Source organism: Zingiber officinale, chromosome 2B (assembly GCF_018446385.1).
Source record: "Zingiber officinale cultivar Zhangliang chromosome 2B, Zo_v1.1, whole genome shotgun sequence".
Taxonomy (NCBI): Eukaryota; Viridiplantae; Streptophyta; class Magnoliopsida; order Zingiberales; family Zingiberaceae; genus Zingiber; species Zingiber officinale.
In genome coordinates, this window is record NC_055989.1 from 136,454,106 (window position 1) to 136,469,990 (window position 15,885).

Below are 15,885 nucleotides of genomic sequence, written 5' to 3' on the forward strand. Positions count from 1 at the left end.
ACATCTCATACATACCTAGGGTATAACTTGTTTGTGTTTGAGAAACATAAAAAGGCATGAGATGCTTAGAGTAACATCTTTGATTCTAGATGCTTATATCACTGCATCAACATGAATTGAGTCTAAAAAATTTTACATTCAAAGTTACTTAATTTCCACATGTTAATAGTTTAGTTTTCATAGGATTAAGCTGAAAACTCGTAATTTGATTGAAAGCTTCTATAGTCAAGCCCAAAATCAAAGTTGGACATTTCAAAAATGGTCTGAAAATTTTATTTTCATAAAAACTTAAGTATTTTCATAAATATCATTTTCCATGTCTTCGTTACTTTTCAATTGCATGTTAACTTATTTTTGGAGATTTAACATCTGAACTTAAGGTAGGATTGAAAAACTTAGCTAGAAATAGAAATTTTGAAAAGTCAACATCGTTGACTGTCTGGTTGCCTAAAAACTATACAGGCGCCTGGGTACTAAACCGCGAAAAATTCAAACTGAATTAACCAAACCTCGATAAAAATTAGATTCGGACGATCGTATCGACCTACGGTCGATCGTATTAACATCGTTAAATTGACTTCACAAATCATACTTATACATTTTTTAGGCATACAATCGACCGGGGCCCTATACGGTCGATCGTAGGAACCTATATATGCAACCGCGTATAGTTGTCGTTTTTCATACAAAACTCTTTTCCTCTTTCAAATCTCGGTTTCAAGTCTATTTCAAACTCATCTTCAATTCGTGTCTCAAATTCAAGATTCTCCTCTCAATTGTCATGTCTAGGTAACTATTTTCTTTATGAAATAACTTCTTCTCTTATGATTAGTTGGTTAACTTTTTCTTGTTAGAACTAAACGTAGATTCACTGAGGTGTCAACTCATCCTTCAATTAGTGGTTTTCTTTCTGAGGACCTTAGGCTTAACTATGAACAAAACTTCTACATTCTCATGCTTCTTAGATATCTAAATCGACAATTCTTTTTCAATCATTGTCCGGACATTATCGAAATCATAGCTCACTATGGTTTATCTAAACTTATTTATTGTGACCAAACAATCAATCTTGATCTATGTGCCGAATTTTATAACAATCTAATAAGATTAGATGACCTTACATATACATATCGAATCGGAGGTACTGACATTACGTTCACACTCGATCTAATTAGCGACCGACTTGAGCTTCGTCCTTCTTCCTTCACACTTGATTGTTTTCCGATTATGAGACTACTTTTCGTAGTCCTTTCTCTCATATTCCATTAGATCTAATGTACACATATTTCTTTGGTGGTAATCAAAATCCAACTCATAAATTTCTATTCTAGTAAACTTCAAGTTGCGGACTATGTTTGGAGCAAAGTTATCGTTTCATGTGTTCTACCGAAGGGGAGCCTTGGCGCAACGGTAAAGTTGTTGCCATGTGACCAAAAGGTCATGGGTTCGAATCCTGGAAACAGCTTCTTGCAAAAAGCAGGGTAAGACTGCATACAATGGATCCTTCCCCAGGACCCCGCATGGCGGGAGCTTCGCACACCGGATTGCCCCTTTTTTTTCATGTGTTCTACCAATTCATGCTTGAAGTCTAGCTTTAATGCGACCCTTTCACTCCTTTCTCTTATACACACTTCGATATAGATTAGGTATCAACTTAAGCTTACATATTTTCAACTCCATCATCTATCATGCATGCACTATTACTAGTCGTCAAGTCCTTATGCCGTAGTGTCACGTCTTGACTCTTATCTTTGCATCATTCGGGATTGAGGTTTACGGTGGCAACATCCAATCCTAAACAAATCTCGACATGATAGGTTTTAGACAGTTTTTTGGAGGGTCCCGGCTAGGTCATGGAAGGAGTTGGGGCAAATTGGTTTATAGGGGATTTTGAAGGAAATGACCCTAATAAAAGGTTGGGATGGGAAAACAAAGATCACCCTCAAATTGACCTACAAAGATAGCTAGGGCTTTAGAAGAAGGTGGGGGCGTTCAGAAGGCTCTGAATGATCAGTTCCACATCTTTTAGGATGCACTAGTCGCTGTAGATGACAAAGTTATGGGACAAGGCCATCTGAGATGCTAGATTTTTAAACCTATTATAGATTATATAAATAAAAATAGAAAATATATGGGTTTAATTTACCTTGATTGTAGGGATAATAATAACACATTTTAATTCCTCTAAAATTTCTTAACATGATAACAAAGTAAACCCTAGCCATGTCTCCAAACCCTACCTGTCATCCAACGCCTTAGCTGTCATTTCTTCTTTTCCATTATTGATTGATACCGACTGCTTTTCTCTTTCATTATTCGCCGTTAGCCTAGGAGCAATTTATCATTGACAAGATTCCAGCTATCATGCGTTGCTATGAATTTTCTAGTCTAGTCCCACACGTCTACATGTGCAAGTGCATTCGTTATTGGAAATATCTTTGGTTGTCACTAATCCGTTCACCCTGCTCCATACAATACCTTTGCGTATTTAGGTGTGGGACATTTTTGTGCAACAAGTTTTGAATTTCTTTTGTATTTCAGATTTAGTTCTTTGTTTTCTTTTGTTCTTGCTGCTCTTTGGTGATCTGACTGAGAAAAAGTTTGTAGTTGTATCGTATGTTGCCCCTATGTTTTCAAAAATCATAAACATAAGCTAATGATTCTAATTATCTTAACTGGAGTAAAGATAGTTCGTCTTTATAATATGAATAATCATATGATCTGTGGCACAAGAGTTAATGATTTTACCTAACTTTGCAATAGAAGTAATTAGCATGGATAAAGATTTTAATGATTCTTGATACTGAGTGAATTTGGCATATTCATCAGTAGAAATCATGACAGATTGGCCAGAACTATTATTAGTAGGTGCAATGTTGGCTGATTGTGTTTTCTTATTCTGCAATCTCCTACAATCATGTTTCATATGTCCCGTCTCGTGACAATAGTGACAGACAATACCTCCTACCTCCTACCTCCTTCCTCCTTCCTCCTGATTCCTGCCATCAAGTATCAAGATTCCTATTATAGTTGCTTGACCCCACTCCTTTACTTTTGTGTTAAGGGCACTATTAGGTTGTAAAGGACCTATCTTATTTTTCCGCACGATAAAAGGCTTGGACACATCATAATGGGGGAACTATTCCCCTTTCCAAAATACAAGAAATCTAGATATCCATTAGTGATTGATTAGACCAATCACCCTCGTTGTTAATGGAGTTTTGTATTTGTAAAAATAACAGAGCATCCTCCTTCAACCATGTTTGTTGACTCATCTGTCAGTCTCTACTTTTCAGTCTCGTACCTCTGCAGATTGGTCAGCCTGTTACTACCATATATACATTCTGCATTGTCACTAATATACCCTCCAAAAATTTATAACATTCACCAATGTCCAAACATGTTAGTTTGAAAATTCTGCAGAGGCCACTATCGTGCCTTTTGTCTCTTCGGAGAACATTGAGAAAATCATTCTTCAATTTACCTTTCCCATATTAGGGTGTCTGCAGTCATTTTCTTTCTTCAGCTATAGTTGTGAACTATCACATTCATCATAAGTTCAAGTATTTGAAAACTCAAGTTAAGAGAACAGACTAATAGGTTAAGGGGCTTGAAGTTTTTCCCATCTAAAAAATTTCAAATTTTATTTCAAAATTTTTCTGGTGAATTTTTAATCCAAGTAGTTATTTAATATAGGCGCTAACATGCAGTGTTCTAAAATTCGGCCAAGGCCGCTTAGGCGCTAGGCGCCAGCCAGCTGCACCGAAAACATGCTAGTCGGTCAGCTTAGGTTGCCTTGGCCCTAGGCGGGATTAGGCGGTCCTAGGCACCGATTAATCGATCGAATCGTCTAAGCATCGCGGAAATAGTGTAGGGTTTTAATTATTTTTTTTTAGTTTAGGCTTTTAAATTTAAATCCCAATTACAAAAAAACTAAACTGTAACATTTTTTTTTATTGGGCTTAAGTTTTATAAGCCCTAAACTTTGGTCTAACAAGAAAAGAAATAGGTAGGATGTCAAGTATTTGTCCAATTTAATGCTATGTTGTTGAACAAACAAAAAAGAGAGAAAGAAAGGAATGTGATGTCCTTCTTACAAAAGATGCTTCAAATGCACAAGGTTGGATTGTAAATGGTGGGGAAAATGATAAAGTTGAACTAGGTTTTGGATCACTTGGCAAATCTACAACCCGGAAGAAACTCTAGAGTGAACGAACTTCACGAAGATAATTTTGCATCCGAAGAAGAAGAGGATCACAATGATGATATTGAGTTTGTGTCCGATGAAAAACTAAGTTGAAAATTATGGAAAAGAAGTAGAATAAGTTTGTGATATTTTATTAGTTGTGTAATTTTGAACTCATTTTAAATTTGATGTTATTGCGTATATGCACCACAAGTAGGATTAGATGAAGCTACCAAATCAAGGTTTTGGGAGGACTTAGATGAAGTATTACAAAATATTCCACCAAATGAAATGATTTTAATAGGAGGTGATCTAAATGGGCATGTCGGAGTGAAAAATGAGGAATATGAGAGAGTACATGGGAGTTATGGGTTTGGAACGAGGAATGAGGAAGGGAAAACTATATTAGATTTTGCGATGGCATATGACCTTATATTAGCTAATACGTTTTTTAAGAAAAGAGAAGAACACTTAGTCACATTCAAAAGTGGGAATAATAAATCGCAAATTGATTTTCTTATGGTTAGGAAGAAGGATAGAAAGATTTGTAAAGATTACAAAGTCATCCCTGGAGAAAGCTTAACTACCCAACATAGGGTAGTAGTGTTGGATATACGCCTCAAACATAGTATCAATAGAAAGAAAATATATACAATTTCTAGAATTAAGTGGTGGAAGTTAAAGGATGGGAAACAAAATATATTTAAAGAGAAGGTAGAAGTACAAGCATTAGGTGAAATATACGATGACTCTAATACAACATGGGATAAGATGATATCAAAGTTGAAAATAGTAGCTAAGAGTGTACTGGGTGAGTCAAAGGGGCATGCACCACTAAGTAAAAATCTTGGTGGTGGAATGAGAAAGTACAAGAGAAAGTGAAGGAAAAACGAATAGCTTATAAGGACTTATATATTTGTAAGAATGAGGAAAACTTAAAAAAATATACAATAGCCAAGAAAGAAGCTAAGAAAGTAGTGAGTGGAGCAAAAAATGAAACTTTTAAACGGTTATATCAAAAATTGGATACAAAAGAAGGGGAAATAGACATTTATAGAATAGCTAAAGTGAGAGAAAGGAAAACAAGAGATCTTAGCCAAATAAAATGTATTAAAGATGAATGTAATAGGGTATTAGTAAATGATGGAGAAATAAAAGAGCGGTGGAAGAGGTATTTTCATCAACTTTTTAATGAAGGTTTAGGTGACCAACTTAACTTAGGTCATTTAATTAGGTCAAATGAGCATAGAAATTTTAATTTTTATCGTAGAATTCAAACTTCAGAAGTAAAACAAACTTTAAATGAGATGCACAATGGAAAAGCCGTTGGACCAAATGATATTCCGATAGAGGTATGGAAGTGCTTAGGGAAACAAGGTATTGAATGACTTACAAAATTATTTAACATGATATTGAAAACGAAAAGAATGCCTGATCAATGGAGGATAAGTACTCTAGTTCTCTTATATAAGAACAAGGGAGACATACAAAATTGTGCAAACTATAGGGGTATTAAACTAATGAGTCATACTATGAAACTTTGGGAAAAAGTAATAGAAAAAAGATTAAGGAAGGAGACCACAGTGATAGAAAATCAATTTGGGTTCATGCCTGGAAGGTCGACAATAGAAGCTATACATCTCCTTAGACAATTAATTGAAAAATATCGGGAGCAAAAACAAGATCTACATATGGTATTCATTGACTTAGAAAAAGCTTATGATAGAGTCCCAAGAGAAATTATATGGAGAATTTTAGAAAAGAGAGGTGTTAGCGTAACATATATTGAACTAATTAAGGATATGTATGAGGATGTAACGACCAGAGTAAAGACTTCAGACAGAGTAACTGAAGCATTTCCAATAAAGATAGGGTTAAGTCCCCATTTTTTTACACTAATTATGGACGAACTCACTAGCACATTCAAGACACAGTACTATGATACATGTTGTTTGCAGATGATATTATTTTGGTAGATGAGACACGTGAAGGAGTAAATGCTAAGCTAGAATCTTGGAGGGAAACACTAGAAGGAAATGTTTTAAGCTTAGTAGATTAAAGACAAGATATATGGAATTTAAGTTTAGCAATATTAGAAGTAATGAAACAATTGTTAAGAAAGGAGATGAAATCTTTAAGTATCTAGGATTATTTTTGCAAAACGATGACGGAATTAAGAGAGGTCTTACATAAAATACAAGAAGAATGGTTGAAATGGAGGACGTCGGATTTTTTATGTGATCATAAAGTACCTATAAAACTTAAAGGTAAATTCTATAAATGGTGGTTAGACCTGCTATGTTATATGGCATTGAATGTTGGATTATGACTCAAGCACATGAGTAGATAATGGAAGTTGTAGAGATGAGAATGTTAAGGTAGATGTGTGGACATACAAGAATAGACAAAATAAGGAATGGGAGTATTAGAGAGAAAGTTGCATCTATCGAGGACAAACTCCAAGAGACATGTTTAAGACGATATAGACATGTAAATGCTCCAGTTAGGCGATGTGAAACTATGATAAACATGCATATCAAACGAGGAAGAGGAAGACCAAAAAAGACTTGGTTAGCAACAATAAAACAAGATAAAATTTATTTAAATATAGATGATGATATAATAGGAGATAGAGCTCAATGGCGTAAAAGGATTCATACAGCCAACCCCACCTAGTGGGAAAAGGCTTGGTTGTTGTTGTGTTGAAGTTATAGAATGTGAATTATTATGTAATTTATGTTGATACAGTGAAATCCGCCTAGTCTTGCCTAGACGACCTAGGCGCTAGGTGTTGATTTGGCGCCTGATTAGCGCCTAGTGAATTTTAGAACCTTGCTAACATTCAAAGAAATTTTAGACAAACATGGAGTTGAATATTAATAGATCATTCTCATTCTAAAAGCTTGAAATTTCATGTGCAATGATATATGAAATGATAATTACATGAATTTTTACATTAAATGGTAGAACTGTCTATATGGCAGCCTTGATTTTACCAAAGATGATGAAAATGTGAACTCAACCACCATGTATGCATTGAAGCATTGTATCCTATTTTGTGTTGATGCAATTTATAAGGTGCAGACTAAAACATGTGAAATTAAATGGCATCACTTGAATGCTACTTTGGGTAAGCATGAAGAAATGATTCAAAAGGATTGTGTTTCCTAGAGAATCAGGAGTTGCTATCATAATGCATCTAATATCTCTTTGCATCAATATAAAATTTCCATTCTCCCACTTTAATATGCTCTCTTCCAAGTTAGTTTTTTCCTCTAAAAAAAAGGAGGTTGCAACCACTTAAAGAGGTCGTCTCTCTCATCCATTGTGTGAATTCTAGAAGAATTAAACTAATAAGTCATATCATAAAACTTTAGAAAAGAGTAATAGAAAAAAAAACTAAGGAAGAAAACTATGGTGACAAAAAATCAATTTGAATTCATACTTAGAAGAATAATAATATAAGCTATACATCTTTTTAGTCAACTAATTAAAAAGTATCGAGAACAGAAATAAGATTTTACACATGGTATCATAGAAAAAGTTTATGATCGAGTCTTGATGAAAATTATGTAGATAATTCTAGAAAACAAAGGTGTTAGTATAATGTATATTGAAATAATTAATAATATATGTATGAGGATGTTATGATAAGAGTGAAGACTCCAAGTAGATTAACTAAAGTATTTTTTTAATAAAAATAATATTATATCAAGGATCTAAGTCTTTATCTTTTTACACTAATTATGGATGAACTCCACATTTAAGATACATTACCATGGTACATATTATTTGTAGATATATTGTTTTGATAGATAAGATATGTGAAGAAGTAAATGTTAAACTCGAATCTTGACGGAAAATACTAGAAGTGAAAGGTTTTTAACTTAGTAGAGTTAAGATAAAATATATAAAATTTAAGTTAAACAATATTAGACTTAATAAGTAAATTGTTAAGATAAGGGACGATGAGTTATATGTAACTGAGAGCTTTAAATATTTGAGATCATTTTTGTAAAAGGGTGGAGGGGTTGAGAGATGTCTTATATAGTGGAAAAAAAAGGCGGAGCCTCAGCCTCCAACTCCCCTGCCAGGTCGCCCACGACCAACACGAGAGATGTCTTATATAGAATACAAATAGGATTATTGAAATGGAGGATACCATCAAATGTTCTTTGTGATAATAAAGTATCTCTAAAACTCAAAAAGAAGTTCTACAAAATGACGATTAGATTTGCTATATTATATAGAGTTGAATGTTGGACTATAATTCTAGTACAAGAGTAGAAGATGAGAATTGCAAAGATGAGGATGTTAATGTGAATGTGCGGACATATGAGGATGGACAAGATAAGAAATGAGAAAATTAGAGAGAAAGTTAGACTTGCACTTATTGAGGGAAAACTCTTATAAATGATCCAATTTGGCGATGTGAGATTATGACAAATACATATATTAAACAGGAAAAAGGAAGAGGAAAAGCAAAAGAAAACTTGGTTAAAGATAATATAATAGAGGATAGAGTCCAATGACATACAAGGATCTATAAAATCAATCTCACCTAGTAAGATATGACCTAGTATGAAAGACGATGTGTTCAACTTCTTGGAGCTTGCCATTCCATGTGGTCGCTCATTTGTCCATTGCCCCTTGTGGAGCATGTAACTCAATGTACCTCTTTATTCATGCTGTGTAGGATCCCTTCTCTTGATCCTTCTATCGGCATCACTTCCAAAGGGCAACATTACCAATGCCTTTGCCTCAAGAAAAATTAGTTGGCCATCATCTCTATTCAGAATTGTGTGTCATCTTCTTTTGCCATGAGCTATGTTCTTCATCGAAGTTGTAGGTATCTCCTTCCTCTTTCTCTGCTTACTGCTTCCTCCAAAAATCTTTTTTTGCATTTCACAGATTTTCTTGCCCTTCTTTGGAATACTGTTGTTGATGCAAATGTTCTGAGTAGATGTGTCCCCTGCTGAATTTCTTCTTGCTTTCTTGCCAAAACTTCCTATCTGCTATCCTTCTGTGATTCTTTTCTGCTGTGAGTTTGCTTCTTGCCCTTGTACACGTACTCTGAAGTCATTGGTGTGCATCTGGAGACACCAGAGAGTTTATCTGCTTCCTGAATCTCCATTTCAGAGCTTCTCTCCCTTCCTTTTGACATCCACGCGTCTCCAGCTTGTTACATCATATATAGTTGAATCCTCTCCAACATTGTATTCATCGCCAGATCTACTTCTGATTGAGTACTTTTCTGTTTTACGCTACTAGTTAGACAGAGATAATACGTATGCTCCAAATTGACGGAGAGCGATAAACGTACTAAGGGTAGTGGGTTTAGTCCTACATTAGATAATTCAAGTTTAGAGTTTAATTTGGATCCTATAAATAAGACCATATAAATTGTCTTTTTACAATATCATTATACAATATCTTCTGTCACTTTAACAATTCTATTGAAGTAGACTAACAAGATTTAATGTTTGGAGGTGTGCAAAGTAGCTTCTAATCAATTCAATATGAATGTCGTTTTGTATTCTTTTTTGCCTCGGAAGTAATGGTGCAATGGTTAGACCCTCCAATGGCATAATCAAGGGATCTAAGGTTCAAATTTCAATTGCATCGCACTGTAAGGGTTTTTTCCTCTCGTGAGAAACATGCTTAAGAATGTTAGGCCTCCATGAGTGCTTTCTAATTTACCTTGATAGTTGGTGGAAAGCTTCCATAAAGCCAGACCGGTCATCTCAGGATTAGTCGGTTCGAAGATTTGGATACTTAGTGTCTAAAAAATAAGAACGTATTTTTATTCATTCATTCTTGGGATGGTGCACAGAGTATGATGGCAGTTTGCATAAACACAATCCACAGATTTTTTTTCACCGTTGTGTTAAAGTGTTCCCTATCGGAATAAAATGATTTGTAACAGTGCAGTTATGAGTCCGCAGCAATGGGATCTATATCCCAACGCACCATATGATTTGTAACAGAGCATTTATGAGTCCGCAGCAATGGGATCTATATCCCGACGCATCATATATATGAAAAATCTTGCACCCGAAGATTTGAATATTTCCTTTCCAGCAGTCGTTGCTCTAGTTTGGATGGAGATAATGATGGGCTTACCCTGTTTGTATCTTTTCCTAACTACTGCTAATGATAATGATACGATAATTTATCAAAAACCACTACAACTTGAAGTAGTTTTATTCAAAATTATTATAATTTATAATCGTTTTTGCCAAAATTATTGCATGTGGCTTACTCAAATATTAAATTTTGGGCACTAGGCATGGATGGACACAATGAGTTGTAGGGGTTTAATGGTGAGCTTTATTATAAATTTTGATCACTTTTTATCATTGGAGCGGTTTTGGTCAAAACTACTAGATCATCTCACTGTCATCAAAATGGATATAAGAGATTACACAAAATGGCACCCTTGGTCTTATGGAGTTAGATTATGTGCTTTCTTGTGAAAAAATTAGCCTAGATATGGCAACTTAATTAGTCTTACGGCAGAATATGCCGTTGTAGTAGTTTTATTCAAAATTATTATAACATTGAGCAATTTAGACCCAAACTATGTCAATCGCCTCATATGTAAAATTTGAAGACAAAAAGTATAAGTAGATGTAGTGGGCCCAATAATATGCTTGGATGTGAAATTTGAGTTCCGCCATGTGCTTGCATATGAAATTTTATATGTACACATTTATTTGTGAAAATGATACATGTTCTCTTGAAAAAGCAAGAAAAACAACGAACATAAAAAAGATATTACTAACAGAAAAGACTCAGAAAAAAAAAAGAAAAACTAAAAACTAGAAATAATAACAAGAAACAAACATGGAATTCCAAGGGGATGATTAGAGAAAAAGCATGAAAGGTTTGGGGGCAGCTTTAAAGAGGAATAAAGCTCGACAAAAAGATAATATACAAAGAAAAAATATTAGATTTTTTAAATTTAATTATGTAGTTTTTCAAACGGATGAATTCTGAAAGTGATCAATCTGATCCCATGGACTATTAGCGTAAATCAAGAAGTGCTCTTGAAGGCTCATCCAAGTTATCAACATTTTTATGATTGTCATCCTACTCGAAGAAAATCCTTATAATATAAGGCAGCTAGGATTTAATCCTTAGAGCATCTCCAACCGGTGCCCTTTTACACCATTTTGGTGTAAAAAAGGCACCATATCCTCTCCAATGGTGACCCCAAAAATTGCACCAAAATGGTGCAAGTAGAGATTTTTTTAATATAATATATCATAATAGGTAAGTTATATTTAAAATATTTTTAAATATTATAAATTAATATGATTTAATTTAATTGAATTTATTATATAAATTTTATATATTATAAATTTAATATATAAATTTCAATTAAATATATATTATAAATTTAAATATTTGTTATGTTGCTAAGATTATAAATATATTAAAATTTATAATATTGGTAATTTCATAACAAACACACAATTAAATATTTAAAATTTCAAAATACATAACATTCCATCTTTAAATATTAAATATTAGTATGCTTATTAAATTATTTCTAACAAAATTATAAAAATACTAATTTTAATTTTCTTGTAACTAAAAACATAATATCATAAAAATTAATAATAATTATTATCGTAATAAAAATATTTAACAAATTAATATGTATGTTGAATACTAAATTATAAGATGGAAAAATAGAATATTCTAAAGAATATTCCTTTTAGTGTAGGAAATGGTGTCTTATGGTTGGAGTTGGAAAAAATTTTGGTGCTCAAATGACACCAAATTGGTGTTGAAAGTGCACCAAAATAGAATTTGTGGTTGGAGATGGTCTTAGATACCTGATTAACTGTTGAAAGACTTGGTCATTGCACTGTATATGTAAATAGTGTTTTTGAATAGAAGTTAGATTATTTAATAGTAAAAAATTGGTCAGCCTGTTCCGCTTTCGGATGTTTTAATCAAAACAATCAAGTTGGATTATATTGTAGTAATCGGATCCGGTGAGAAAAGGAGGTATTCAGATTGACAAAAGGAACACTTCATATTACTTGAAAATGAAATATCCTTTTTGCTGCTCTCATTTTGGATGCTTGTAGCTATTAAAACATTGCATGGAGCGACTTACCCATGGGTTGTGCCGGATTCAATCAGATCCTGAATTGTGATCTATCCAGCCTGCCTTGTGGGGTGAATTCCAATAGCATGCACACTTAAGCATGAATTCGTGCGGGACACAACTAACTCTAGACTGTGCAGAGCTAGAGCCGATGCACCATATATATGAAAAATATTATGAAAAATATTGCACCCGGAGTTTTGAATATTTCCTTTCCAGCAGTCCTTGCTCTAGTTTGGATGGAGATAATGATGGGCTTACCCTGTCTGTATCTTTTCCCAAATGTTGCTAATGACACGATAATGTGTTTTATACTATGAATTAATTAAATTTCAATGGTGATGCAACGTTCTTGCAGGTGGAAATCTACAGCAGGTGTTACAACAAATCTCCCATGGTAATTCAGGGAGCCGGAGCAGGCAATGACACTACAGCAGCCGGAGTCCTTGCTGACATCGTTGACCTTCAAGATCTTTTCCATTGAGTTTCATGCATCTGTCGATAGAATCTGCCGTGGCCTTCATGTTGGCGCATTGAACTGTCATTCTTAGGCACATCTCGCTGACTGATCTGGAAACACAGGGATATAATATGACTCTTGCCTGGAAATTTTGCAATCCATAGTTTGGTTCTGATTGTAGAATCTATGGTTGGATAAACTTCGGAGATGTCAAAATAGGTCTACTTGGTTGGCATTTTTCACTAGCACGGGTTTTTGTCACAGCCACGACAGGTTAGGGACGGCCTAACCTGGGGCTGGGGCCAGTTGAATTGCACTTGAGCTGGCTCAAGTTTGAGCTTGAGTTTAATCTAATTTTTATATAAAATAATAAAAATAGAAAAATATTAGGGGGAAAAAAAATCTAAATGTTGATATTTTATTAAAAAGTTTACATAAAAAAATAAAAACAATAGAGAGTATTTTAAAATCAAATATATTGATTTTTTTTATATTTTTCTGATATAAAAAAAAAATAGATAGGCTAGGGTTGGCATCTAGGGTGCTTGTGGGCTGAACTACTTTTGACCAGCCTAATGACCAGGTCAGTCACCCCTTCAAGTGGCTGTGTCATCACCTGTCAGATCACGCACCAATCAGCGTGTGAAATCTTGGTCGTTCGTTGCTCGACATTTGAAATGTTGCACCTCTCTCCCCTTGCCCCTATAAGTGTGAGAGTAGGGACCTTTGTTTGTTGTGCTAGTGTTCCTGCCGCTTCACAATGATCCCTGCTTTCTCTTCCACTCGATCGAGTTGTGGCCTTCTTCGTAGGCCAGCTCTAGGGTGGCCTTGGATTTCCCCTCCACCCCTTCTTGATGAGGTAACCTCCTACTTTTCTCTTCCATGGAACCAATTGACTGTCAACCTTTAGTGGTTTTTGGCCAGCTTTTTTTTTCCCTCGCCTGTCCAAGCTCCACCCAACCGTTGAGCTATCCCATTGCTTCTTTCATGTGAAAATGTCCGAGCTAGGTGTCTTCTACTTTATAACCGGGTAGGATGTTCAATTCTTGACTGCGCCGCTCAGTATAGGGAGCGAGAAGAATATTAGTCACATAATCACAGACGCTATCTTATTCCACATCGAGTTGAGTCTTATGTCAAACTTAGCCTGTTCCAGAGTCGAAGAGGATTATACCAGCAGCCGACTCACCGAACGTCCAGGCCATCATATGAGCTTCTGGGCGATTGGAAAAGTCTCAACTAATCTCTATAAAAGGGAGGCAGAGGCTCGAGGCAGGGTCGGCCCTGGAGGAGGGCGACACTAGGCGATACTGGACGATGGCCCTGGGCCCATGATTTGAGAGGGTTCAAATTTTTTTTTTTTTTAGTATTATGTATTATAGGCATGTAATTGGAGCTTTGAATAGTTTGGTCCAAATTCATATTTTAGAATCTTTTGATATTGTCTTTTACTTTTATCTTTTTAAACATGTAATTGGGACCTTTAGTAGTTGAGGTCCAAATTTATTTTGGACCTTTTTTTTTCCACCCCGGACCTCTTCTATAGAAGGACCGGAGCTGGCTCGAGGTTTCTTCGCTTAATTACAATCAAATCAATTCTCATACTCGCCTTTAGTGCTCTCGAAATGTCATTCTTCTCGTATGATCTAGGAGGTTATGGGAAGAGTGCAGTTGCACTCAGGATGTCCAGAAGAGATTTACGACTTCAAACTTGTTTTTATGATCTTTTCTTATCTTCATTATTCTTGTGTTTGTGTGCTTGTAGATTATAAGCTTGTAAGAGGTTTCTCCACTATCAAAAGGTGTCCGGAAAGGAAAAAATAATACGGCTCACGCTGAGTTATAGCCTTCGACTTAACAACTATGGGGGGTTGTGAACCAAGTAAAAAGTTGGTATTGTTATTGTCTTTCTCCATTATTTGTTATATATTGTTGGTGCAGCGGAGGCCGGCAAGAGGGGGGTGAATTGCCTGAAAAAATAAAGTATACCTTCCTCGTTCTTTCAACTCAAAAATGCAATAGTAAAATAATAACAGATAATTTAACAGAAACGAAAAGGGACTTAGCTATTTACTTGGTTACAACCAAGAAAGTTGTTAATCAAAGGCAGTAAGAAAAAGCGCACTAAAGAATCTCCTTCTCTGAAGGCGGAGAAGTCTTTTACACTTTGGAAGCTTAGAACTATTGCTAGGAAAGATTACACAGTTGATTGCTTGAGTTGTTTCTTATTTCCTAGCTCCAGGGGCTTTTATATAGCTCTTGGAAAATCTATCCCGAGGGTCCAAGACGCCTCCAATAAGATTCAAGGCGCCTCCAGCTCGGTGAGTGGATAGAATTCTATCATATGCTCGAACGGTCAGTTTGACCAGGTTGGAGGCGCCTCCAACAGTGTTGAAGGCGCCTCCAATGTGGAGGATTGTGCAGGCGCCTCCAGCACTTGCTTTAAGGCACCTACAGCTTGCTCTTTAGCTCCTTTTGACTTTGGTTCAGCTTCCGATGCTCCGATAACTTGGGTGATTGCGGCTAACCGGAATAGGGCTCACCCGAACCCAATTCCCGGCCTTTTCCTCAAGCAGTCTTCCTCCCCGGCTTAACGTCTCTCGAACGCCGTGCACGTTCTTCTTGTCTACCGGTGTACTCTTCCGCAGCTCTCTTGTCCTTCGGACGTACCGAGCTCGTCGACTCCCTTCCCGTGCCGTCCTTCTCGCTAGCTGCGTCTTCCGCTCGACTTCCTACGCTCCTAAGCTCCTGCACACTCAGACACAGGGATCAAACACAAAGCAGGACCTAATCAACTTGGTTGATCACATCAAAACAACCACGGGATTCAACATATATTTCCATTGCTTAACTAACTTTGTAGATAAGAACAATACAAAAAAGAAGATATGATATTCCCTCTAGCGTTGATTCAGTCATACACATTCTTCCTATGACACTCCTATATAGTTTAGGATCAATCTTCATTTCCTTAGGAACATTGTCTAATTTAGTATTTGTATACATTGGGGTAACTATTTCCTTTGCATTTTTCATTCAAAACTTCTTAATTATTTCCATAACGTACTTAGTTTGATGTATGTATATTAATTCTTTAGTTAATTTAATCTAAAGCCC

General features: G+C 35.5%; 1 protein-coding gene across 3 annotated transcripts in view; it reads left to right on the forward strand.

Moving 5' to 3' along the window:
* Positions 1 to 13,013, forward strand: part of LOC122047398 (bifunctional aspartokinase/homoserine dehydrogenase 1-like) — a 71,804-nt gene extending 58,791 nt beyond the window's left edge. For all 3 annotated transcript variants that reach the window (XM_042608666.1, XM_042608665.1, XM_042608663.1), the window contains one exon: positions 12,667 to 13,013. In XM_042608666.1, coding sequence (XP_042464600.1) covers positions 12,667 to 12,792 — 126 coding nt within the window. In that variant the 3' untranslated portion in view covers positions 12,793 to 13,013. The remainder of the gene's footprint in view (positions 1 to 12,666) is intronic.
* Positions 13,014 to 15,885: the final 2,872 nt, after the last annotated feature.